Here is a 26,892-nt window from a genome sequence, read left to right on the forward strand (position 1 = left end):
GTGGCAGTAGAACTGGGATGCCCCTTAACTCTTTGTTGGGAGCTGCCATGACTCTTGGCTAGACGCAGGAAACTCCCATTTCTTTTCAGGTCAGTCCCCACCAGAGTATCCGGTGGCCCATCTGCAGAATGTTCCTGTTATTCCAGCCTCACCAATGTGTCCCATTAGACAGATTTCCTTCTAGCATAATGAGTAATGCCTGTTGGGTGAGTTGGGCATTTTATGAGGTACATTCTTTCTCCCTGTCACTTTTTAAAATCCTAGAGGAAAAATTCCCACTAGTACTTTGTGAGAGAGGAAGACCTTGTATAGCATCACTTTGGCTCTAGGACAATTAAAGACATAACAGATACTGACGTAACTATCTTCACGTCCCAATTTCTTCCACACACTTTTGCCTTTGTGGCCTGAGTTCTTACAGCACCAGGCACCATGCTGTGCAGATATTGAGTATATGGTCAATTGTTTGCTTTGTATTATTTTTGTTTCCCTTTTTTCTGTTAGTGATTTCTGAGCAGACATCTTACTAGTTGTCCAGCAAAGTTCACAGCCACCTCACACCTTCCCCTCTTGTTTTTTCACACTTCTTTTAGCTCCCCATTGAAAGAGCTCAGAGAAACGAAAGAAATATGTGTCTCACAGGGAAGCCAAGGAGACTCATTTTTAACAAGTACTACCTTGCTTACTAAGCAAATTGTTTTTTGTGTGTTTGTTTTGCTCTGTTTTTGAGATGGAGTCTCACTCTGTCACCCAGGCTGGGGCTGGAATGCAGTGGCACCATCTCAGCTCACTGCAACCTCCACCTCCCAGGTTCAAGTGATTCTTCTGCCTCAGCCTCCCAAGTAGCTGGGATTACAGGTGTCCACCACCATGCCCAGCTAATTTTTTGTATTTGTATTTTGTGTAATTTTTTGTATTTGGCCGGGCTGGCCTCAAACTCCTGATTTCAGGTGATCTACCCGGCTCAGCCTCCCAAAGTGTTGGGATTAGACATGAGCCACCATGCCCGGTCAGCAAATGTTTTTCATGCTTAAAAAAGGTGTTACATAAATGCAAAGTTGTGGCAGTTATAATTTTATATACCTGATAAAATTTATACCTTATAAAATTACAATAATTTTAGTCATTCAAAAATTGTTTTGATTTTAAACATTTGAAAAGTGAGATACTTAGGTGGTTTTCTCACTGGTAGCTTGGTGTAGGGGTAGGAATGGAGCTGACACCTTTAGCATCTAACCAGGATTCTTTTACTTCTAAAGCTGAATTGCTAATTCCAAGAAACATTGTGTTGACAGTGCCTGCAATTAAGAAGCCATCACCTTTGTGTTATGACAGTTTTCTTCCTTACTGCAAGCATTGTTGTTACCTGGAATAAAAGATTCCTGCTTTTTTGTTCACATCTTGAGCTGGTAACATATGAGTATTAATCCACGTCACTGTTGGTGCATTTATAGAGTATAAAATCACCCTATAATTGCAAACGGGCAAATAGGTTATTCCCATGAGAGCTCTTAGGTTTTTTTTGTTTTTTCTCCCTGCACATTTTACTTTTGTCTTTCTCTGAATTGCCAGCCTGTGCCACACTTGGGTGTTGGAAATAAAGGTGCTTTTGCTTTCCTGAGAAACCTGGGGTTCTACAAAATCGCACGTTAAAATAACAAGGCTTAAGGGAAAAATAAAGGTAGAAGCTGGTCATTGAGAGTTCATGCCGCTTTGTAACCAGAACACTAACAAACTCAAGCACCAAAACAAAACAAAAACCAACTTGGGGAGATATTTGAGGGACAGCCCAGGCAGGTAGCTCAGAGTGGTAGAAAGCCACAACAGGGGATATTAAAAATGTACAGAAACACTTCAGTGCATCTCTGAAGCAGCTTCAGAATTCAGCAAAAATCATGTGAGGGAAACTGCCCAGGTCTCAGGTCTCCAGCTTTGTCACGCTAGACCACCCCACGTGACTGCTCTCTTTGCTGGTTTGTCTTTTCCCCGGCAGACTTCTGCATGAATCAAGCCCCAGCCCTGCTGTAGTTTCTCCATTAACTGAATTTTTAAAATATTGATTTATACACAGTAGCAAAGAGGTAGAAACAGCCTAAATGTTTATTGATGGATAATGAATAAATGTGATGCAGTGGATTATTATTCAGACTTAAGAAAGGAAATTCAGACACATGGCGACAACAAGGATAAACCTTGCTGAGTCAAATAATCCAGTCAGAAAAAAAGAAAAATACTGTATGATTCGACTTATATAAGTCACCCAGAATGGTCAGATTCACAGAAACAGAAAATAGAATGGTAGTTGCCAGGGTTCGGGGTGAGAGAGAATGGGGAGTTATGGGTAATGCGTGAGGAGTTTTAGTTTGGGATGATAAATGAGTTTTGGGGACAGATGGTGGTGATGCTTACACAATAATGTGAATGTACTTAATGCCACTGGACTGTATACTTAAAAGGGACTAAAATGGTAAGTTTTATGTATATTTTATCACAATACAAATTTTTAAGTAAGTGAGCTGTAAAGTATACAATGTAAATGAAAATAGCCTTTTATCTGATGTGTTACAAATATTTCTCCTGCATTGTCATTTGTCTTTTGACTTTCCTAAATTTTTGCACATAGAGATGCTTCACATTTTTATGTAGTTAGATGCATTTTGTATTGTGTTTATAAAGGTCTTCTTCACTCCAAGATTATACAAGATAATACATTTTACCCATTTTTTCTTCTAGCACTTTTAACTTTTTTATGTTTAAGTCTTTACTCCATACAGAGGTTTTTTTTTTTTTTTTTTTTTTTTTTTTTTTTTTTTAAATAGTGCTGGGAATTTTGTGGATTAGGACAGCAGGGGTGTTTCTAGTGCTTTATTGTTTTCAAGGTTTATTAGGACTTTAGAGAAACAACCTCTGTTCTCTGATTCTTACATACTGCTGAATTTTAACTTGTCCACAGTTGTCAGAAGGGAGAGGTGAGGGGAATAAAAGGCAGATAGCAACATGAAATCCAGCTTCCAAGGCTGTGATACATTATGAATACTTTGCAACAGTCTGGCCTAAAATAAAGCTACATTTCCTTCCTTCCTGATGAGCTGACTTAGAAACAAAAATTTTTTACACTGGTGAAAACCATGGAACAGAAGGCTGGCAATGTCCCTTAGAAACGATGTCTCATTTAAAAAGCATAATCCCATGTGGAAGCAAAATGACTGATGTTGATACCCCAGCCTTTCCTCTGAGATACTCCTTGAAATTCCCAGAGCAAAACATAGTTGACCTCAATTTCCTGCCCTTGAGACATAGCAATGCCTGAGAGGGAGGAAAGGGGACAGCCTCTCTGTGCCATCATTTGAGGTCTTGTCTGTAACGAGAGGCCCAGTTAACTTGGTGCCTAGTAGGTGTCAGAAAACAACTGGAATTGGGCAAGCAGGGTCTATCCCGCTGATATTTGGGGTATTATCATATTGGACAAGATACGGTCCAGTTGCTTATATGAGGAGGCATTCCAAATCTATAATTATTTTTCTTCTCATTCATGGCTTGGTAGAAAAAGCTGTGGGCCATCAAGTAGAAGAACTTGGTTGTAATCCTTGTTCTACCACTCATTGTTTGACATTGGAAAGTCTGTTAACCAATTTGTGTACACCCTCTTTCCCCCCACCCCCCTTTTTAAAAAATAGATACATTTTAAAAATTGTGGTAAAATATACATAATATTTACCACTTTAATCATCTTTAAGTGTACAGTTGAGTGGTATTAGGTGTATTCACACTGCTATGCAACCATCATCCTCCATATCCAGAGTTTTTTTCATTTTGCTAAACTGAAATTCTGTACTTATTAAACAATAACTTGCCATTGTCTTCTCTCCCCAACCCCTGGCAATCACCATCCTACTTTCTGTCTCTATGAGTCTGACTACTCTAGGCAACTCATAGAAGCAGAATCATACAGCATTTGACTGTTTTTGTGACTGGTTTATTCACTTAGCATAATATCTTCAAAGTTCAATAAAAATTAAAAATAGAATTATGTAATTCGAGAATTTCACTTATATAACCCAAAGAATTGAAAGCAGGGACTGGAACAAATATTTGTACATCCAACTTTATAGCAGCGTTATTCACAATAGCCAAAAGGTGAAAGCAAACTCGTGTCCATAGATAAATCAATGGATGAACAACTTGTGACATCTACGTACAGTGGCCTATCATTCAGTATTTTAAAAGGTGCTTCTCACGTTTTATATCTCTAAAACAAGGTGGTTGAACCAGTTAATCTCTGAAGCCCCTCTAGTATTTTGTGTAATACATTGGTATGGAGGGCTTCTGGGTCCTATTGGTGCATGTCTCACTTCCTCTTTGGTGTTTGCCTTCCCTACCCCTCCCTCCCTCCACCCATTCCGCACACACAGAAGCACGTGTACACACATTTCACTCCAGTTCTGATCAGTAAGTTGGGAGAAACATAGACCTGTTCTTAGGTAACCAAGTAGCTTTATGCTTGACCTTTTTTTTTGTTAGGGCAGTGATGTTAATAAAATGAAATTTAACAACTTAATGTATGCCTTCATGGCTATATGGACAGCAATTCATTTATGGGAGGTACTGAGAAAATCTAGAAATAGAAGAAGGACAGTATCCTAGAAATATAGGAAAGACAGTAGGTAACAGGTGCACTAAACATTAGATGCATAGTGTTTCACTAGTGTCCGTGCATTTGGTTGAATTGGGTGGGTGTCTGGGAGCGAATGTTACCTTTTTTTTTTTTTTTTTTCCCGAAAGAAGGTCTCACTTTGTCATCCAGGCTGGAGTGCAGTGGCACGGTCTTGGCTCACTGCAACCTCCACCTCTGGAGCTCAAGCAAACCTCCCACTTCAGCCTCCCTCTGGGACCACAGGCGCATGCCAGCACTCCTGGCTAATTTTTGTATTTTTTTTGTAGAGAAGGGGTTTCGCCATGTTTCCCAGGCTGATGTAAACTCCTGAGGTCAAGCAACAGGCGCGCCTCGGCCTCCCAAAATGCTGGGATTCCAGGTGTGAACCCCGGCATCCAGCCAATTTTATCTTCCTTTGGAAGAAAATAATCCCTGGAGAAGATTGGTTTGGCATTGAGAGAGAGGCAGATTGTGAGGGCTGGACTCTCAAAGTTGATGGAGCATCTAATACATGTCAGATACTGGGTGAGCTGTTTTATGTATAGTATCTCTTACCCTACAGATAGCCTTATAGAATGGGTGTTATTATTTTTCCAATGAGAGAATTGTGGCTTAGATAATTTAAGAAACTTCTCCAAGGTTTCACAGCAAGTAATTAGTGAACAGCAGTTTAAACTCAGTTTTTTCTGACCCCAAAGCCTGTGGGTTTTTCGTTTTGTTTTTTTGTTTCAACACCTAATTAAACACCTAATTAGTTGGAAACAAAAGTAGTTTTTGTTTTTTTGGGGGGGCGGGGAGATGGAGTCTCGCTGTCGCAATCTCAGCTCACTGCAACCTCCATCTCCCAGGTTCGAGTGATTCTCCTGCCTCAGCCTCCTAAGTAGCTGGGATTACAGACGTGTGCCACCACACCCGGCTAATTTTTTTATTTTTAGTAGAGACAAGGTTTCACCATGTTGGCCAGACTGATCTCGAACTCCTGACCTGAGGTGATCCACCAGCCTCGGCCTCCCAAAGTGCTGGGATTACAGGCATGAGCTACCGCACCCAGCCAAAAGTAGTTATCTTTTAACATATTTTAAAAATATAATTAAATAGGCCAGGCACGGTGGCTCAAGCCTGTAATCCCAGCACTTTGGGAGACCAAGGCGGGCGGATCACGAGGTCAGGAGATTGAGACCATCCTGGATAACATGGTGAAACCCTGTCTGTACTAAAAATACAAAAAGTTAGCCGGGTGTAGTGGCAGGCACCTGTAGTCCCAGCTACTTGGGAGGCTCTGGCAGAAGAATGGTGTGAACCCGGGAGGTGGAGCTTTCAGTGAGCGTAGATCACACCACTGCAGTCCAGCCTGGGCAACAGAGCGAGACTCTGTCTCAAAAAAAAAAAAAAAAGAAAAAAAGAAAAAAAAATATTTATATATAAAATTAAATATAACCAAACTTCATTATAAAGAACAACAGATATACATATATATGTGTGTGTGCGTGCATGTGCATATGCGCGTGTGTGTGTATATATATATATATGTGTGTGTGAATGAAACATAGTCTCGGCTGGGCACGGTGGTTCACACCTGTAATCGCAGCATTTTGGGAGGCCAAGGCAGGTGGATCACCTGAGGTCAGGAGTTGAAGACCAGCCTGGCCAACATGGCGAAACCCCATCTCTACTAAAAATACAAAAATTTAGCCGGGCTTGGTGGCAGGTACCTGTCATCCCAGCTACTTGGGAGGCTGAGGCAGGAGAATCGCTTGAACCCAGGAGGCAGAGGTTGCAGTGAGCCAAGATCACACCACTCCAGCCTGGATGACAGAAGCAAAACTCCATCTGAAAACAAAACAAAACAAAACAAAACAAAAAAACAGTCTTACTCTGTAGCCTAGGCTTCAGTGCAGTGGCATGATCGTAGCTCACTGCAGTTTTGAATTCCTGGGCTCAAGTGATTCTCCTGCCTCAGTCTTCCAAGTAGTTGGGACTATAGGTGTGTACCATCATGCCTGGCTAATTTTTAAATATTTTGTAGAGACAGGGTATCACTGCAATGCCCAGGTTGGTCTCAAATTCCTGGCTTTAAGCAGTACTCCTGCCTTGGCCTCCCAAAGTGCTGGGATTACAGGTGTGAGCTACTGCACCTGACCTATAAATATGCATTAATATATATGCATATACAGTCATGCACTACATAATGATGTTTTGGTCCATGACGGACCACATATATGACAGTGGTCCCCAAAAATTATAATACCATACTTTTCCTGTACCTGTTCTATGTTTAGATATGTTTGGAAACACAAATACTTACCATTGTATTATAGTTGCCTGCAGTATTCAGTACAGTAACATGCTGTGCAGGCTTGTAGCCTAGAAACAACAGACTATACGAGATAGCATAGGTAGGCCATGCCATCTTGGTTTGTTAGTACACTCTCTGATGTTTGCACAATGACAGATCACCTAATGATGCATTTCTCTCTTTTTTTTTTTTTTTTTTTTTTTTTTTGAGACGGAGTCTCACTCTGTCGCCGGGGCTGGAGTGCAGTGGCCGGATCTCAGCTCATTGCAAGCTCCGCCTCCCGGGTTCACACCATTCTCCTGCCTCAGCCTCCCGAGTAGCTGGGACTACAGGCGTCCGCCACCTCGCCCGGCTAGTTTTTTGTATTTTTTAGTAGAGACGGGGTTTCACCGTGTTAGCCAGGATGGTCTCGATCTCCTGACCTCGTGATCCGCCCGTCTCGGCCTCCCAAAGTGCTGGGATTACAGGCTTGAGCCACCGCGCCCGGCCCTAATGATGCATTTCTCAAAGTGTATCCCCATTGTTATGTGATGCATGACTGTATATACACATATACAATATATATGCATATGTAAACAAGCATGTTCTTTTATATATACCATGTTTTCTATTTTTCATTCTTTTTAGAGTCAGTTAAGATCTGTACAATGCGAAGTGTTAATATTATTATATTTTTCCTAAACACATCTCCTTACTAGGATCCCATGTGTGCTTTGAGGAAACTTGGAGTTAATGAGATTATGTAATGCCAAAACATGTAAAATTAGTCTAAGGAGACCAAGATGCTGTATCAATCAGGGTCTTAGTTGCAAGCTGCAGAAACGGACTTAGGCAAATTTAAGCAGAGAAGGAATTTATTAAGAGTATTTTGGGCAGCTCACAACCTTTCTGGGAGTGCCTAAGGACTGCGTTCAAAAACCAGAAGGCTAGCATAGGGCCTCACACTGCAGAGCTGACTGAGGACCTGCTGTTGCTATACACATGAACACTGCAATTTGTGCCATCCACATCAGTGTTACTGTCACTGGGCAGTGGACACTGCTACAGCCTCTGTCCTTTTATAAACTGGTTGTAGCTGCCAACACCTAACACTAAGAATGAATTCTCCATAATCCCTCATTCTCATCCCTAGTTTTTGATTCAAATACTGCAGATGAGTGTTTTTGATCAACGTGGCCTCATTTGTGTGCCGATGTCTAGAGCAAGAGATGCTAGAAAAGAAGTCTCTAGAATTTTCTGCTTTGATAGTAGGAGAGGGGCTCTGTTTCACAAGGTGAGGGATGCTAAGGATTAGGAAGGGGATTCAGATCCTGGTGGGCAAAAGAGTAAGTGCTCCAGTAGATGGCATTTGCTTTAGCAGTTGTGAAGGGTGGAGGGCAAAGTGATCATCATGCCATAGGAGAGACTGCTAAACATACAGGATTAAGGGATAAATTAATTAGTTTAATTAAGCTATAGAATTTATTCTTTTTTTTTTTTTTTTTTTTTTTTTGAGACGAAGTCTCGCTCTGTGGCCCAGGCTGGAGTGCAGTGGCCGGATCTCAGCTCACTGCAAGCTCCACCTCCCAGGTTCACGCCATTCTCCTGACTCAGCCTCCCGAGTAGCTGGGACTACAGGCACCCGCCACCTTGCCCGGCTAGTTTTTTGTATTTTTTAGTAGAGACGGTGTTTTACCGTGTTAGCTAGGATGGTCTTGATCTCCTGACCTCGTGATCTGCCCGTCTCGGCCTCCCAAAGTGCTGGGATTACAGGCTTGAGCCACCGCGCCCGGCCTATAGAATTTATTCCTAAGAATTTTTTATGGTATCAAAAATGGGATTGTTGTCTTGATTTCTTTTTCAACTAGGTCTTTTTATTTGTGTATAGGAATGCACTGATTTTTGTGTGTTGATTTTGTATATTGCAACTTTACTGAGTTCATTTATTCTAACAGGTAACTTTTGTGTGGAATCTTTGGGGTTTTCTACATATAAAATCATGTCTCCAGATAGAGATCATTATGCTTCTTCCTTTCTGATCTGGACGCCTTTTATTTCTTGTTTGATTGCCTTTGCTAGTACTTCTAGTACTGTGTTGAATAGAAATGGGCATCCCTGCCTTCTACTGGATCTTCGTGGAATATTTTTCATTTGTTTCCTGTTGATTATGATGTTAGTTGTATGTTTTTCATGAGTAACCTTTATTATGTTGAGGAACTTTCCTTGTGTGCTTCAACTGTTAAAATTTTTTTTCGAGAAAGGATATTTAACTTTGTCAAAGGTGTTGTCTGCATCCATTGAGATGATCATAAGGTTTTTAATCTTTCTGTTAATGTGATGTGTCACATTGATTTTGTGTATGTTAAACTAGCCTTGTATACCAGGAATGAATCTCACTTGCTGTTTTATTTTTGTTGATGATAGCATCAACAAAAATAGAACACTTAGGAATAAATTTGAAGGAGGTGAAAAATTTGTACAGTAAAGCATTGTTGAAATAAAGAAGACACAAATAAATGGAAAATATCCTGTGTTTATAGATGGCCTTGGCAATGACTTTCTGGATATCACACCAAAAGTTCAAGCTAAAAAGCAAAGATAAATACATGAACTACATCAAATTAGGCTTCTGCACAGCAAAACAAACAAAACAAAAAACCAGTCAACCAAATGGAAAGGCAACCTATGGGCTAGGGAAAAATATTCACAGACTACATACCTGATAAGGGGTTACGTTTTTAACTGCTACAGCTCAGTTGCAGAAAAAAAATCTGTTTAAAAAGTAGACAAAGGATCTGAATAGACATTTCTCCAAAAAACACATAAAAATGGTCAACAGATATATGAAAAGGTGTTCAACATCACCAATCATCGGGGAAACACAAAACCACTACGAGATACCACCTCATGTTCATTAGGATGGCTGTTACAAAAAGGACAAGATGTAAATGTTGGTGAGATGTGGACAAAAGGGAACCCTGGTACACTGTTGGTGGGAATGTGGATTGGTATAGCCATTATGGAAACAGTATGGAGGTTCCTAAGTAAACTAAAAATAGAACTGCCATATGACCGAGTAATCTCTCTTCTGGATATGTACCAAAAGGACATGAAATTGAAATTGCCATCTTGTAAAGATATCTGTACCCTATGTTCATTTCAGTATTATTCACAAGAGCCAAGATATGGAGACAATGTGAGTGTCCATCAAAGGGCAAATAGATAAAGAAAACGTGTGTGTGTGTGTGTGCACGTGTCTGTATTTCATTGTGTGTGGACTTCTAGCGTGTGACTATCTAGTCCTAGTTGGCATGATGCCTTTTGAAAGGTAAGGTAGTCTTTTTCTTTTCTTTTCTTTTCTTTTTTTTTTGAGACCGAGTTTCACTATCACCCAGGCTGGAGTGCAGTGGTGCAGTCTTGGCTCACTTCAAGTTCCGCCTCCCAGGTTCATGCCATTCTCCTGCCTCAGCCTCCCGAGTAGCTGGGACTACAGGTGCCTGTCACCACGCCTGGCTAATTTTTTTGTATTTTTAGTAGAGATGGGGTTTCACCGTGTTAGCCAGGATGGTCTCAATCTCCCGACCTCGTGATCTGCCCACCTCGGCCTCCCAAAGTGCTGGGATTACAGGCATGAGCCACTGTGCCCGGCCAACGTAAGGTAGAGTCTTTTTCTAAGATGGAGTTACTTACATCAAGGGTGTTGTATAGACATTTCCTTCTTTCTAGCCCCAGACCAAGGAATCTCTGAAGGAAAGGTAGAAGATACGTCTCAAGGTTACTACTGAAGAAAACTTGAAAAACTGTTCGTTGGCAGTTAATAGTTGTCTGGGCATTGCTATTTATGAAATAGAATAAGACTTTAAATTAAATTTGATTTAAGCTTGTCACCTATAGATAAATGTCAAGTTTTAGAACTTAAGGTAATTATTGTGTGGTTGAAAATAATACAGCACCAATGATATTTTACTTGACCTATTTTGCTATGCGATCAGTTTTGTGTATGTGTGTGTGTTTAAAAATTATGCAATTGACCAGACATGGTGGCTCACACCTATAATCCTAGCACTTTGGGAGGCTGAGGTGGGCAGAGTTCTTGAGCCCAGGAGTTTGAACCAGCCTGGGCAACATGACAAAACCATGTCTCTACAAAAACTACCAAAATCAGCTGGGCATGGTGACTGATGCCTGTAGTCCCAGTTGTTTGGGAGGCTGAGGTGGGAGGACTGCTTGAGCCTGGGAGGTTGAGGCTGCAGTAAGCTGTGATCATGCCACTGCACTCCAGCCTGGGTGCCAGAAAATGACTTTATCTCAAAAAAGAAAAATTGTTGTCCCAAAACTTCGTCCGCTTTCCCGCACTAAGTAGAGTGACTGTACTCTCACACAGCTGAGAACATTTAGACATAATGTGGCTTTGTGAGAGAGGTGACCTTCTAGATTCCAAAGAGTTTCAAGGACTCATTTCCAATAGAACAGCTATAATTGCAGTATCCTAGAAAAGGGCTTAGAGAGAAGAAAAGGAAAAAAAAAAAAAAGGTGATTCATAAATACAGATGTAGACACTAGGACAAGAATACGTGCGATAATTATGACCTTGGCGTTCTTACTGTGAATCTCCACTGAATTGCTGTAAGTTAGATTCTGTTATGTTTCCTTCTTTGCACATGACTTTATACTTGTGTGTAAAAAAATAACCAAACTGGGATTTGAGGATCATTAGCTTTTAATCTGAAAGAATGAATTGGTGCGACCTCTGGAACATACTTTTGGAAAGAAGAATTACCTAAGATAATGCTTTTTCTGCTAGTCAGAAATCTACGTTTTGTATGCTAGCTTGCAAGTTAAGGATAGAAAAGCCTTTCCCTGGCCGGGCGCGGTGGCTCACTCCTGTCATCCCAGCACTTTGGGAGGCCAAGGCCAGCGGATCACGAGGTCAAGAGATCGAGACCATCCTGGCCAACATGGTGAAACCCTGTATCTACTAAAAATACAAAAATTATCTGGGCGTGGTGGTGTGCACCTGTAGGTCCAGCTACTTGGGTGGGTGAGGCGGGAGAATTGCTTGAACCTGGGAGGCGGAGGTTGCGGTGAGCTGAAATGGTACCACTGCAGTTCAGTCTGATGAGAGAGCAACACTCTGTCTCCAAAAAAAAAAAAAAAGGGCGGAGGGGGGGCTTTCCCTGAAGCAAATAAATGTAAACACTTTGAATCAATGTTGCATTTTCAAGAGAAAACTATTTCAGCAGACGAACAAACTAGATTAAACACAACAGCAAAATCTTTTGAGGACCCTCCAGCTATTTCTAGTTCTACCATATAGTAGCTGGATCAATGAGGAAAATTCAGTTTGAACATCAGTAATTGCTACCTGGGTGATGTGAACAGTTCAAAGAACTGCACTTGAAAGTGTCCTGCTGCTGGGCGCGGTGGCTCACGCCTGTAATCCCAGCACTTTGGGAGGCTGAGGCGGGTGGATGACCTGAGGTCGGGAGTTCGAGACCAGCCTCAACATGGAGAAACCCTGTCTCTGCTAAAAATACAAAATTAGCCAGGTGTGGTGGTGCATGCCTGTAATCCCAGCTACTTGGAAGGCTGAGGCAGGAGTATTGCTTGAACCTGGGAGGCGGAGGTTGCAGTGAGCCGAGATCATGCCATTGCACTCCAGCCAGGGCAACAAGAGTAAAACTCCATCTCAAAAAAAAAAAAAAAGTGTCCTGTCAACGCTATATGAGCCTCTTAACTGTGTCATAGGGGCAGAGGTGAGAAAAGGGGGCAAGTTTTACCACAGTTATTCCCTCAGTGGTCCCCAAAAGTCTGCTGAATGAAGTACAGAGTCCTTATTTAGGCATTTGACCACCTGCTACCAGGTCCCCACTTACCTTTCCAGTATATCACACTTAGAACGAATTGGACTCTGTTATCAAATTGGACTCCTTCCTGGTATCATCACCATTTCCTACCCCTGTCTTATAACATTATAACATTTCCCCCCTTTACTCCAGATGTCCTACTCTTCTCCTTTATATCTGTCACCCAATCATACTCTGCTTCAGGACCATTTCAAATACTATTTTGGGATACCATGAATTCCTCTCTTAGTCCCTCTGGGACTTCTGAACCCAGCACTTTATATGTCTTTCTGAGTATTTGTTATATTTTCGTCTTGTTTCATAGCCATTTTTGTGTGTTGTGGTTTGAATTGTGCCCTCCTAAAAGATATGTTCAAACCCTAAACTTCAGTCCTTGTGAATGTGACATTATTCGTCAATATGGACTTGGCAAATGTGATCAAGTGAAGTTGAGGTCACACAAGATTAGGGTGTGTCTTAATTCAATGACTGATGTCAAAAGGAGAGAGAAATTTGGACAGAGACACAGAGGGAAGAAGGCCGTGGGACCACAGAAGCAGAGATTGGAGTGATGCAACTACAAGCTGGAATGTCAGGGATTACTGGCAAGGCCAGATGCGAGGAAGATGCGAGAAAGTTCCTCCCCTTAGAGCCTTCAGAGACAGCATGGCCTTGCCAGCACGTTCATTTCAGACTTCTAACCTCCAGAACTGGGAGAATAAGTTTCTATTGTTTTAAGCCACTCACTTTGTGGTCCTTTACAAAGGCTGCCCTAGGAAACACATATAGTATGTTGATCTAATCTCTAGTCCTCCCCAGCCAATGTGTTGTAAGTTGGTTAAGAGCTTAGGCTATTTTTTTACTCATCATTATCTCCTTAGCATTGACTGAGTCATTCAGCTATTTTTTGTTTTGTTTTGTTTTTGTTTTGTTTTTGAGACGGAGTCTGGCACTGTGGCCCAGGCTGGAGTACAGTGGCGCGATCTTGGCTCACTGCAAGCTCCGCCTCCCGGGTTCATACCATTCTTCTGCCTCAGCCTCCCGAGTAGCTGGGACTATGGGTGCCCGCCACCATGCCCGGCTAATTTTTTGTATTTTTAGTAGAAATGAGGTTTCACCGTGTTAGCCAGGATGATCTTGATCTCCTGACCTCGTAATCTGCCCACCTCGGCCTCCCAAAGTGTTGGGATTACAGGCGTGAGCCACCGCGCCCGGCCCATTCAGCTGTTTTTTTGTTTTGCTTTTTTAGGGACAGAGTCACTGTCACCCAGGCTGGAGTGCAGTGGCACAATCATAACTTGCTTTAACCTAAAACTCCTTGGCTCAAACCATCCTCCTACCTCAGCCTCTCAAGTAGCTAAGACTACAGGTGCACACCATCATGCTTGCATATATAGTTTTTTTAATTTTTGGTAAAGATAAGGTTTTCTTATGTTGCCCAGACTGATCTTGAACTTTTGGCCTCAAGCAATCCTCCTGCCTCAGCCCCCCAAAGTGCTGGGATTATAGGCATGAGCCACCAGGCCTGGCAGCTGTTGTTTAAAAAATAAATTCATGACTGGGCGTGGTGGCTCATGCCTGTAATCCTAGCACTTTGGGAAGCTGAGGCAGGCAGATCACCTGAGGTCAGGAGTTCGAGACCAGCCTCACCAACATGGTGAAACCGTCTGTACTAAAAATACAAAAATTAGCTGGGCATGGTGGAGGCTGAGGCAGGAGAATTGCTTGTACCTGGGAGGCAGAGGTTGCAGTGAGCCAAGATCATGCCACTGCACTCCTGCCTGGGCGATACAGCGTGACTCCATCTCTAAATAAATAAATACATAAATAAATAAATAAATAAATAAATAATGTTTATTGAGGTATAATTAATGTTGAGCAAAATTTACCCTTTTTAGGTATACAGTTTTTACAAATGTAAGCAGCCTGTGACCACCACCAACACATAGAACATTTTCATCATCCCAGAAAGTTCCCTATGTACCTTGGCAGTCATTTCCTGGCAACTATAGATTTGTGGATTTTGTCGTTTTCAGAATGTTATGTAATGAGACCCTATAGTATGTAGCCTTTTATGTCTGGCTTCTTTCATGTCGCATAAGGCACTGGAGATTCATCTATGTTGTCGCACTTACTGGAAGTCTGTTCCTTTTTCCTACTCATTCAGCTGATTTTTGAGTGTCATTGCATGCTATTATGCTAATGTTCTGCAGATAGATTAATGAATAGGGTGGGCACAATATCTACCTTTTGGGGTTTAAATGTCAGGTAATAACAATAGAGGATCGTAAGTGCTATGATGGTGTGAGTACAGTGTGTTTTATAGGAGTACAGAGGAGGAACATTGAACAGATTTGAAGGATCTTAAAAGGCTTCTTAGAGGAACTGATGTTTAACTTGAGACTTGAGGATGAATGATGAGGCTCCGGGCAGATGATGAGAGGGATGGATGCAGGCTTATACCAGCTTCAGAGCTGATTGTTAAAAATTCAGGAACTTTGCAAGTTAGTGGCTAAATTTTTGATAGATTGAAATTGGCCATGGTGGGTGTGCTTACACCATGGATATTGTTAAACACATCAAATGAGAACTGTCTCCCAGCCCCCAGATAGTTTTCTTGCACACCACTGGATGGATGAGTATTATAACCAGGAGAGATAATTAACATGAATGCAAAAAAGAACATGGCATTTTTGAAGAACTAAAATTTGGTAGCGTTCAAGTATAGAGTATAAGGGAGAGAACTGAGGCCTGGAGAATTCGATGGGGGCCAGATTGTACTGGGTGATGTAAGCTATGCTAACAAGCTGTAATGTCCTTTTCTGCTAATTTCATATCTGTGTCAGTTCTGGCATTATTTTGATTGATTCCTAAAATTGGAATTACTTGGTCCAAGGATAAAATTTACTTTGGAACTATTTGTTGTAGTTACTCTATTGATCTGCTGAAACACAGGTCCAACATGCAAATTCCACTCATAACACGCTCATCCACTTTTACACAAATGTGTGTGAAGTGCCTACTGTGTGTCAGACTAGAAGCTAGCGATACAGAATGTTACCCAAAGTCCCTGCTCTCATGGAATTACTGCTACTTAAATGTCTACTAAAGGGAGAAGAAAATTTACATGAATCACCTATTTCCTGAAAGCCCTATCAATAACTTTTGTATTTACGTACACAATTGTATTAAAAGCCTTATTATTATTAAGAAGTATAAGCCCTTCTACTTATTAAAATAATAGTATGCAGATTGAAATCAATCCATTCATTCTCCTCTTTAGGGGGCCATTATTTTCCTGCTTCTGTGCATGCCATGTAATTTTTGATGGCATATCAGAAATTGCTTTTACCTTGTTGAGTGCAGTCATAATTTTGTATTCCTATAAATACTATGTAGTTTTTATTATGGGGTACAGTTAAGTTACTTGGAAACAGTTTAATGTTTTTAGTTCTTGCTTTTAATACTTGTTAGGTGAGACCAGAGCAATCTTTTGTGTAGAGTTAATTATTCTCTACTACAGGAAGACGCTTTTGAACTCTACCCAATGCCTCAGGAATTCTCTACCCAACGCCTTATGCATTAGGAGGCATGAATTAGGAGCCACACTTTTTGACTGTTTCAGGTAGGAGGATACATTGGATCCCTGGCCTCCATCTTGGCTGGATATAAAAGTTATTATACCTTATCTAAAATTAGTGGAGGGCAATTATAGAGAGGTTTAACTGTGAGTCTGGCAGGATCAGATTTGCATTTTTCAAAGATCGTTTTGAATATAATACAGAAATGGCTTGTTCTGTTTATCTGGTGGAGTTGGTGGGGCCTTCAGAATACTATATTGGAGGCAGGTAAACCAGTTAGAATACAACTACAGCGATTCAGTTAAGAAATAGTTATGACTGGGCCGGGTGCGGTGGCTCCTGCCTGTAATTCCAGCACTTTGGGAGGCTGAGATGGGAGGATCACTTGAGCCAGGAATTCGAGACCACTCTGGGCAACATAGGGAGACCTCATCTCTTCAAAAAATAAAAAAAATTAGCTGGGCATGGTGGTGAATACCTGTAGTCCCAGCTATTCAGGAGGCTAAGGTGGCAGGATTACTTGAGCCTGGGAGATTGAGGCTGCAGTGAACTATGACTGCACCACTGCACTTCATACTGGGTGACAGAGTGGGGACCGGTCTCTTTAAAAAAAAAAAAAAAAAAAAAAAAAGGAAAATATAGTTGCATTGAAAATGGTGTCTGAGTTGTTCAAAAAGTATCTCTGAAGTAGAAAATATAAACCATTGCAGACCAACAATGAAAAAAATAGTAGGTTAAGCTTCAAAGATCGAAAAATCAACCCAAGTCTGATTTAAAAAATACATTGTCATACTAGGAGAGTAAGCTCGTTTGAATTCAGAGAGCGTGCCCACCAGTGGTAGCATCCAGACACCTACAGATGGGTATGAAGGAGCTATGACGCTGAGCACTAGAGGAAAGTTAAAGATGAAAACATACTTTCAATAAAAGAACATTCTGGAATCTTGCTATGCTATAGAATCGATATCCAAAAAGTAGCCCAAACTTTAATTTCCAGATGGCACCTTTTAATCACATAGATAACATCTAGCAATTGGCATCTAAGGATATACAAGTTAGGAAAAAGTTATGTGGAAAAGGGAGATCTTTAAAAGCAATTAAAACAGCATTCTATTATGATTAAGAATAATTTTTTTTTTTTTTGGAGCCTTGCTCTGTCACCCAGATTGGAGTGCAGTGGCGCGATCTCGGCTCAGTGCAAGCTCCGCCTCCTGGGTTCACACCATTCTCCTGCCTCAGCCTCCCGAGTAGCTGGGACTACAGGCAACCTCCACCACACCTGGCTAATTTTTTTTGTATTTTTAGTAGAGACGGGGTTTCACCGTGTTAGCCAGGGTGGTCTCGATCTCCTGACCTCTGATCCGCCTGCCTCGGCCTCCCCAAAGTGTTAGGATTACAGGCGTGAGCAACTGTGCCCGGTTGTATACTATTATTTTAATAAGTAGAAGGGCTTATACTTCTTAATATACTTAATAATAATAAGGCTTTTAATACAGTTGTGTACGTAAATACAAAACTTATTGATAGGGCTTTCAGGAAATAGGTGATTGATGTAAATTTTCTTCTCCCTTTAGTAGACATTTAAGTAGCAGTAATTCCATGAGAGTAGGGACTTTGGGTAACATTCTGTATCGCTAGCTTCTAGTCTGACACATAGTAGGCACTTCACACACATTTGTGTAAAAGTGGATGAGCGTGTTATGAGTGGAATTTGCACATTGGTCCTGTGTTTCAGCAGATCAATACAGTAACATAACAAATAGTTCCAAAGTAAATTTTATCCTTGGACCAAGTAATTCCAATTTTAGGAATATATGTCAAGAATAAAATATGCCCAAACCATAGCTTTACATTGAAGTGTGAATCTTGAAGACCCACCTGTAGGGGAAAGCTGCATTTGACAGATTTGATGATTTTTTTTTTTTTTTTTGGTGGGGGGAGACGGAGTGTCGCTCTCTCACCCAGCCTGGAGTGCAGTGTCACGATCTCAGCTGACTCCACCTCTGCCTCCCAGGTTCAATCTATTCTCCTGCCTCAGCCTCCCGAGTAGCTGGCACTATAGGCACACGCTGCCACGCTCAGCTCATTTTTTGTATTTCAGTAGAGATGGGGTTTCACCATGTTGCCCAGGTTGGTCTCAAACTCTGAGTTCAGGCAGTCCATCTGCCTCGGCCGCCCAAAGTGCTAGGGTTACAGCCGTGAGCCATTGCGCCTGGCCTGATTTTTTTGTTTGTTTGTTTTTAAGAGAAAAACCCTATCACCTCAACTGCGTGTGTTGTTCTACTTTGTTAAACTTTTAGTTACATTTATAGTATTAGCTGTCAATGGTTTCAGTTTTGTTTACCAGAAAAGAGGAGTAAGATCCTAATAACAGCCTGTCAGTGCCTTCCTGTTTTGCAGCCACACTACCCAGCACGGGTTCTTTCTGGAGATACGGTAGAGTTCAGTAGCTCCTTCCTGATTCTGCACTTTTGGTGCTGGTAGAGCTATTTAAAATTATTGGCATCAGCCAGGCGCAGTAGCTTATGCCTTTAATCCCAGAACTTTGGGAGGCCGAAGTGGGCAGATCACCTAAGGTCAGGAGTTTGAGATCAGCCTGGCCAACATAGTGAAACCCCATGTCTACTAAAAATACAAAAATTAGCCGGGTGTGGTGGTGCTCACTTGTAGTCCCAGCTACTGGGAAGGCTGAGGCAGGAGAAGAATCACTTGAGCCTGGGAGGTGGAGGTTGCTGTGAGCCGAGATCACGCCACTGCACTCCAGCCTGGGCAACAGAGCGAGACACTGTCTCAAAAAAAAAAAAAAGATTCCGTTCCAAGGCGTCTGTGAGCCAGCGGAGTATACACCATGAGCAAAGCTCACCCTCCCGAGTTGAAAAAATTTATGGACAAGAAGTTATCATTGAAATTAAATGGTGGCAGACATGTCCAAGGAATATTGCGGGGATTTGATCCGTTTATGAACCTTGTGATAGATGAATGTGTGGAGATGGCGACTAGTGGGCAACAGAACAATATTGGAATGGTGGTAATACGAGGAAATAGTATCATCATGTTAGAAGCCTTGGAACGAGTATAAATAATGGCTGTTCAGCAGAGAAACCCATGTCCTCTCTCCATAGGGCCTGTTTTACTATGATGTAAAAATTAGGTCATATACATTTTCATATTAGACTTTTTGTTAAACAAACTTTTGTAATAGTCAAAAATGCCTTCTCAAATGTTCTGAATATAGAATATTAGCTCTCATTGCAATTTTTTCTAACATGAATTTTCCTGGTTGACAATGATTTCAAAGGGTTTTATGCATTAAAGTGGAAGAATCTTATTAAATGTGAAACATGGAAAAAAAAAAAAAAAAAAAACCCTGGCATCAAGGTTGTTCCTTCTTCTCATTCTTTTCTATTTGAAAAGCCTTGAGTTGGAACTTGGTGTCACTGATGAATTGATGGAACACTGTGACCACACTCTCTTCCAACTGCTTTGATTTGTTGCACATTTGGTCTGAGCCAGAAGTAGCTAATCAGAGGGGCTGCATGTGCACAGCGAGGAACTCAGAGAGTGTGCGCCACTTTCTGCTTTTCCTGTCACCAACTTTAAGACGCTTCAGGTAAAGCTCACGTTTCTAGTGGTAGTGATGCTGGTTTTTATTCGGGAAAGAAAGTCCAAAAAGAACAAAAGTGAATTTCTAAAGAATTCACATTATGCATTGCAAACAATAGTTTCAAAACAGAATCCTCAGGAAAATACTACTTTCTTTGTTTCTTTTTTTCCACCCAAGCTGGAGAACTGGGGTGTGCTCATACCTCACTATAACTCCCAATTCCTGGGCTCAAGCTATCTTCACAGGTAGCAGGGATTACAAGTGCGAGCCACCACACCCTGCAAATACTACTTCCTGATACAAGCAAGGCTGGTGTTTGTATGAATTTCTTCCTACATGTTAAAATTTCTGTGGGGATACAGCCAATATCATACTAAATGGGCAAAAACTGGAAGCATTCCCTTTGAAAACCGGCACAAGGCAAGGATGCCCTTTCTCATCACTCCTATTCAACATAGTGTTGGAAGTTCTGGCCGGGGCAATCAGGCAAGAGAAATAAATAAAAGGGTATTCAATTATGAAAAGAAGAAGTCAAATTGTCCCTGTTTGCAGATGACATGATTGTATATTTAGAAAACCCCATCGTCTCAGCCCAAGATCTCCTTAAGCTGATAAGCAACTTCAGCAAAGTCTCAGGATACAAAATGTGCAAAGATCACAAGCATTCCTATACACCAGTAACAGACAACCAACCAAATCATGAGTGAACTCCCATTCACAATTGCTACAAAGAGAATATATTACCTAGGAATCCAACTTACAGGGGATATGAAGAACCTCTTCAAGGAGAACTGCAAACCACTGCTCAACGAAATAAAAGAGGACACAAACAAATGGAAGAACATTCCATGTTCATGGATAGGAAGAATCAATATCGTGAAAATGGCCATACTGTCCAAGGTAATTTATAGATTCAGTGCCATCTGCATCAAGCTTCCAATGACTTTCTTCACAGAATTGGAAAAAACTACTTTAAAGTTCATGTGAAACCAAAAGGAGCCCGCATTGCCAAGACAATGCTAAGCAAAAAGAACAAAGCTGGAGGCATCATGCTACCTGACTTCAAACTATACTACAAGGCTACAGTAACCAAAACAGCATGGTACTGGTACCAAAACAGAGATATGGACCAATGGAACAGAACAGAGGCCTCAGAAATAACACCACACATCTACAACCATCTGATCTTTGACAAACCTGACAAAAACAAGAAATGGGGAAAGGAGTCCCTATTTAATAAATGGTGCTGGGAAAACTGGCTAGCCATATGTATAAAGCTGAAACTGGATCCCTTCCTTACACCTTATACAAAAATTAATTCAAGATGGATTAAAGACTTAAATGTTAGACCTAAAACCATAAAAACCCTAGAAGAAAACCTAGGCAATACCATTCAGGACATAAGCATCAGCAAGGACTTCATGACTAAAACACCAATAGCAATGGCAACAAAAGCTAAAATAGACAAATGAGATCTAATTAAACTAAAGGGCTTCTGCACAGCAAAAGAAACTACCATCAGAGTGAACATGCAACCTACAGAATGGGAGAAAATTTTTGCAATCTATCCATCTGGCAAAGGGCTAATATCCAGAATCTACAAAGAACTTAAATTTACAAGAAAAAAAAAAAAACCCCAAAAAGTGGGCAAAGGATATGAACAGACACTTTTCAAAAGAAGACATTAAGAAGACAATAGACACTTGAAAAAATGCTCATCATCACTGGTCATCAGAGAAATGCAAATCAAAACCACAATGAGATACCATCTCATGCTAGTTAGAATGGCAATCGTTAAGAAGTCAGGAAACAACAGATGCTGGAGAGGATGTAGAGAAATAGGAATGCTTTTACACTGTTGGTGGGAGTGTAAATTAGTTCAACCATTGTGGAAGACAGTGTGGCGATTCCTCAAGGATCTAGAACTAGAAATACTGTTTGACCCAGCCATCCCATTACTGGTTATATACCCATAGGATTATAAATCATGCTGCTATAAAGACACATGCACACGTATGTTTATTGCTGCACTATTCCCAATAGCAAAGACTTGGAACCCCCAAATGTCCATCAATGATAGACTAAGAAAATGTGGCACATATTCACCATGGAATACTATGCAGCCATAAAAAGGATGAGTTCATGTCCTTTGCAGGGACATGGATGCAGCTGGAAGCCATCATTCTCAGCAAACTATCACAAGGACAGAAAACCAAACACTACATGTTCTTACTCATAGGTGGGAATTGAACAATAAGAACACTTGGACACAGGGCGGGGAACATCACACACCAGGGCCTGTCGTGGAGTGGGGGGTTGGAGGAGGGATAGCATTAGGAGAGATACCTAATGTAAATGACGAGTTAATAGGTGTAGCAAACCAACATGGCACATGTATACCTATGTAACCTGCGTGTTGTGCACATGTACCCTAAAACTTAAAGTATAATAAAGAAACCATTAAAAAATAGTTAATACAATTTAAAATAAACTTCTGTCGGGATAAATTTCTGAAACTTGCTTTTTAACGACAAGGGGAATGTTTGAAAGCCAGACATTTTAGTATATCTTTTAGGATTTTTTTTTTTCCCCCCAAGACAGGGTCTCACTCTGTTGCTGGAGTGCAGTGATGTGATCTTGGCTCACTGCAGCCATTGCCCCCCAGGCTCACGCAATTCTCTCGTCTCAGCCTCTCGAGCAGCTGGGACTACACATGTGTACCACCACGCTTGCCTGATTTCTAAAATTTTTTTGTAGTGATGAGTTCTCACTATATTGCCCAGGCTGGCCTCAAATTTCAGGGCTCACATGATCCTCTTCAGCGTCCCAGAGTGCTGGGATTATAACTGTGAGCCACTATGCTTGGCCAATTTTACCTTTGTAATGGTTATGTTCATAGCTCATCAGCTAGTAAGTTTGCACTATTCACTTGTCTTGCATAGTGGGAATTGTTGGAATATTACATTTTGAGATCTATCCTTAGTTCCTTTTCATCTTTCTCCCTTTTTGAGAGTGGTTTAAGAAAATTCTAATTGAAGATCTCTGCCATTTTTTCTCCTTCCCACTTGTTCTTCTTTGAGTTCCTTCATTTACTAGAAATTTCTGCTTGCAAACAGAATTCTGTATTTTACATTTTTGCCCTATATTTTTGGCAAGCTTTGTGGGACTAACATGATTTTCCCCCTTATTTCTCTGTTACCTTATCCCCTTTATGGCACATAGACTACTTACGTTCATTTGTTGATTTTTTTTGGACTTGTATTCTTGTTCGTTTGCTCATTCTTGCATGCATATATTTACGCATTATTCTCATTTCCCTCCTTACTAAATGCACATTTACTAACTGCCTACTGTTAGTAAGCAGTTCCCTCCTTACTAAATGCACATTTACTAGCTGCCTTAGTAACTGCCAGGCACCGCACCAGTCACGGGAGTAGTAATACAAACTGGGCCCTGACAGTTTCAATGCTTTACTGAAGGTGTGTACATACAGAAATCATGTTGGCTTCGTGTGGAGCAAGGTGGCATGGAGCCCCAACAAAGATAAGATCACTATACACCTCAAACTACTGAACATATAATGTGTATTACCCCTTGAGGAAGTAAAAAAACCAGAAGACCAAAAAACGTTTTGCATCAGTGAACAAAAACCCAGACATGATCAGTGATGCACAAACATCCCCAGAGCAAGATCATTTTGGCACATCGGAGAGGGAACTTGCCTTTACACCTGGTGGCCACTTGGTTTTATGTGAAGTTTGGAATCGGTAGAACGTAGGGTTTGTATCTGTCTGCCTTGCCGTACCTTGACCCCGTTGGTGGGGAGCACATTTGTTTGCACATCATTTTCAGGACTGAACTTTGAGTCTCCCCTCTAATTGTATGCCTGATTTTCTGTAATATGCATGCTGTGACAAGAAGCCACAGCTGCTCCGTTAGTCTCAAAGGACATGACCTGAAAAAGAATAAAAATCACAGTTTGCACATATTTGCTCTCATTTTTAACAGGAAAGCTAAACAAAAGATTTAGAAATTCGAGTTACTCTGTCATTTGCCCATTTAAATCACAGCTCAGTAGAACAGTGTTTTTCAAAACTAAAAATAAAACCTAATGAGATGAGAAGGCCAGTTGGTTGCGTTATTTTTTTTTTGTATGCAGACACATATTTCATGTCCATTGGGTTGGATAGGAGAGGGAAGAGGCAGAGAAACAGATAATTTAAAATTTACATTGCAGTGTGAGACAGGTGTATTCAAGGGACATTATGAACGTCCTAATTAGTCTAATATTATTTTAGAGTTTTCAGCTAAGCTCATAGTGTGCACAAAAACAAAACAGACTCACAAGCCAGCAATGGGGAGAGCAATAAAAGCAAGAAATCTGCTGGATACTTACAGAAATGATCTTGGCATTGGTGGGAAAATGTTTTGTTACACTGACATAGATTAAAATACTAGCATTATTTGAATAATGTGGTTTTGGAGTTTTTGAATTTAATTTATATGTCATTTAAAGTCTTTGTAGTACAGCAGTCAAAAAAGATGCCCATTTTTATGATTTTGTTAATAGATTTTTCATGTTTCTATTTAGAAATTTGGAAGATGTTCAAAATATTAAATGATAATTTTCTGAAAGGTATATTTTCAACTATATAAAAATTAAAATAATATTTTTTAAATATCTGTAAGAAGTACATCTCACCTGAGTTACATCAAAATAGCAAAAAAGAATCCCAGTCTGGGCGTGGTGACTCACACCTGTAATCCCAGCACTTTGGGAGGCCGAGGCAGGTGGATCATGAGGTCAAGAAATTGAGACCATCCTGGCCAGCATGGTGAAACCCCATCTCTACTAAAAATACAAAAACTAGCTGGGTGTGGTGGCGCGCACCTGTAGTCCTAGCTACTTGGGAGGCTGAAGCAGGAGAATCGCTTGAACCAGGGAGTTGGAGGTTGTAGTGAGCTGAGATCACGCCACTGCACTCCAGTCTGGTGACAGAGCGAGACTCCATCTCAAAAAAAAAAAAAAAGAATTCCAAAAGTATTTTCCATAGGCAATTTACAATTAATATTAATCACATTGAATATAAATATTAAATATATTGAGTATAAAACGTTAACATTAATAATTTGATTGGAACAACAAATTAAGTCACTCTCAAAACAATGTATTGACTAAATATTAATACTGACATCTTTACAGTTGTAAAGCTGTCATCCAGGAATGTTCCACTTTTCCATTTATACCTTTGTCCTTACCTTTGATGACTCCCTTGCTCAAATTTTATGCTCTAGTAACAGCAAATTGCTTGCAGATCCCACAGTACCTGCATTTTCTCCTTTCTGATTTTGGCTCTTCCTTCTGGCTTTTTGCCTGGTCAGCTCTTTGTTTTCCTTCGGATCAGGTATTCACCTCTTGTAGGAAGCCTCACTGACTCTGCCCCAACCTGGATTCACTATGCTCCCCTTCCCCCTGCCACACACACACACACAATGCTCCCATAAGACTTTGTGTCTGCCACTGTATGTTCTGTAACTGCTTATTTATGTGATCCTTAACTCATTAGGGTATGGCATTAATCTATTTAATTTTATATTTTCAGCACTTAATACAGTATCTGGCTCTTAACAGATTTTTGTTAAATGAGTAATCAAGGATCTTTCTGTGTAGTTTTGTGTTTTTCTTCATATAGGTCTCACCCATTCTTAAGGTTTTGTTGCTGGCACGGAGGGGTTACTTTTTTCTCCTTAAAATTGTCTGCTTGTTTATTGGTAGTATGTAGGAAAGTTATTGATCTAGATCTTCTTTCTCATCTGTTCTCCCTGGGGGTGAACTAGGTGTGGTTGCACGATTGCTGATGGAGTTGGTGGGCTTTCAATGCCAGGCATTGGACCTGGAAGCTTTGATTATTTGTATGGTGGTTTTCACCAGCCAAGTTAACTAATAGTCAGCATTTTAGGTGTCAGACAAGTTATTAGTGAGACGCATATAGGCTTCTTGGTGGACCATATCTTTTCAAAGTAAATTAGCACCACGAGCATATTATTGTGTGTATAAAATAATAAAGGGAGAGAGTGTGAACCCCTCTGAGTCCTTCAGGAAAGAATTCAGATGTCCTTTAAATTTCGTTTTTTGTTTCATGCAGTCTTCTCTTGTCTTGTTCAACTCAGAGTCTGTCTGAGAATAAGGAAAACAGGAGTGTGTCTTCTATATTTATGTTACTAACACACAGTAGTGTTTGGCAAATAGTTGTGTTAAAATGTGTGAAAAATGAAAATTAATACATTAAATAGAATCATTACTTCCGAAGTCTTTCCCATTTTCCCCTAGAAAGGTAGTAAACAATATTTATTTTGGTAAAAGCTGTTACATTCTGCTGGAAACTAGAATTTTACTCCATAATTATCCTATGTTAGAATTGAAAAAAATGTTGAAAGGCACATTGTCTAAAATTGCAATTTGAGAAGTTTGAATGTTACAAGTAGCTTTCAAAATGATGGGAGACAACTCATGCTTTAGTGGGCACAGTGCCTCTCCTAGAAGCAGACCCTTAGTAACCAGCTATTTCTCAAGTCGGATGGTCCCATAACTTGTCACAGAGAGCATTTGCTTCCTAACCCTGTATTCATTCTCCCTTTTTCTCTGTGGTAATGGAACCTCTGATTTTTATCTGGTCCCATGACCACCCGAAAAAAATTATCTTACATACTTTGTGGTTTGATAGAACTATGATATATTTCTTATACTTATGATATAGCTCTGTCCAAAAGAGAAATGAGTGGAAATATTCTGTTGTAGTTTCTAGAAAATCTTAATAGGTAGACTCTGCATGCCTTCTGCCCCTTTTTCTTTAATTATTTTTCTATCTTTCTGTCTGGAATTTTGATGGGATAGCAGGAGCTCTGGTTCTCATATTGGACTGTGGCAAGAA

The 26,892-nt window shown here is 40.6% G+C and overlaps 2 protein-coding genes across 2 annotated transcripts in view; both read left to right on the top strand.

Annotated features, from left to right (window-relative positions):
- Positions 1–26,892, top strand: part of AVEN (apoptosis and caspase activation inhibitor) — a 186,344-nt gene that overhangs the window by 139,226 nt on the left and 20,226 nt on the right. The window lies entirely within an intron of this gene.
- Positions 19,171–19,565, top strand: LOC115897624 (small nuclear ribonucleoprotein G). Its single transcript, XM_030930999.1, has one exon. The coding sequence runs from the start codon at positions 19,205–19,207 to the stop codon at positions 19,433–19,435; it is 231 nt and encodes a 76-aa protein (XP_030786859.1). The 5' UTR covers positions 19,171–19,204; the 3' UTR covers positions 19,436–19,565.

Source organism: Rhinopithecus roxellana, chromosome 5, assembly GCF_007565055.1.
Source record: "Rhinopithecus roxellana isolate Shanxi Qingling chromosome 5, ASM756505v1, whole genome shotgun sequence".
Taxonomy (NCBI): domain Eukaryota; kingdom Metazoa; phylum Chordata; class Mammalia; order Primates; family Cercopithecidae; genus Rhinopithecus; species Rhinopithecus roxellana.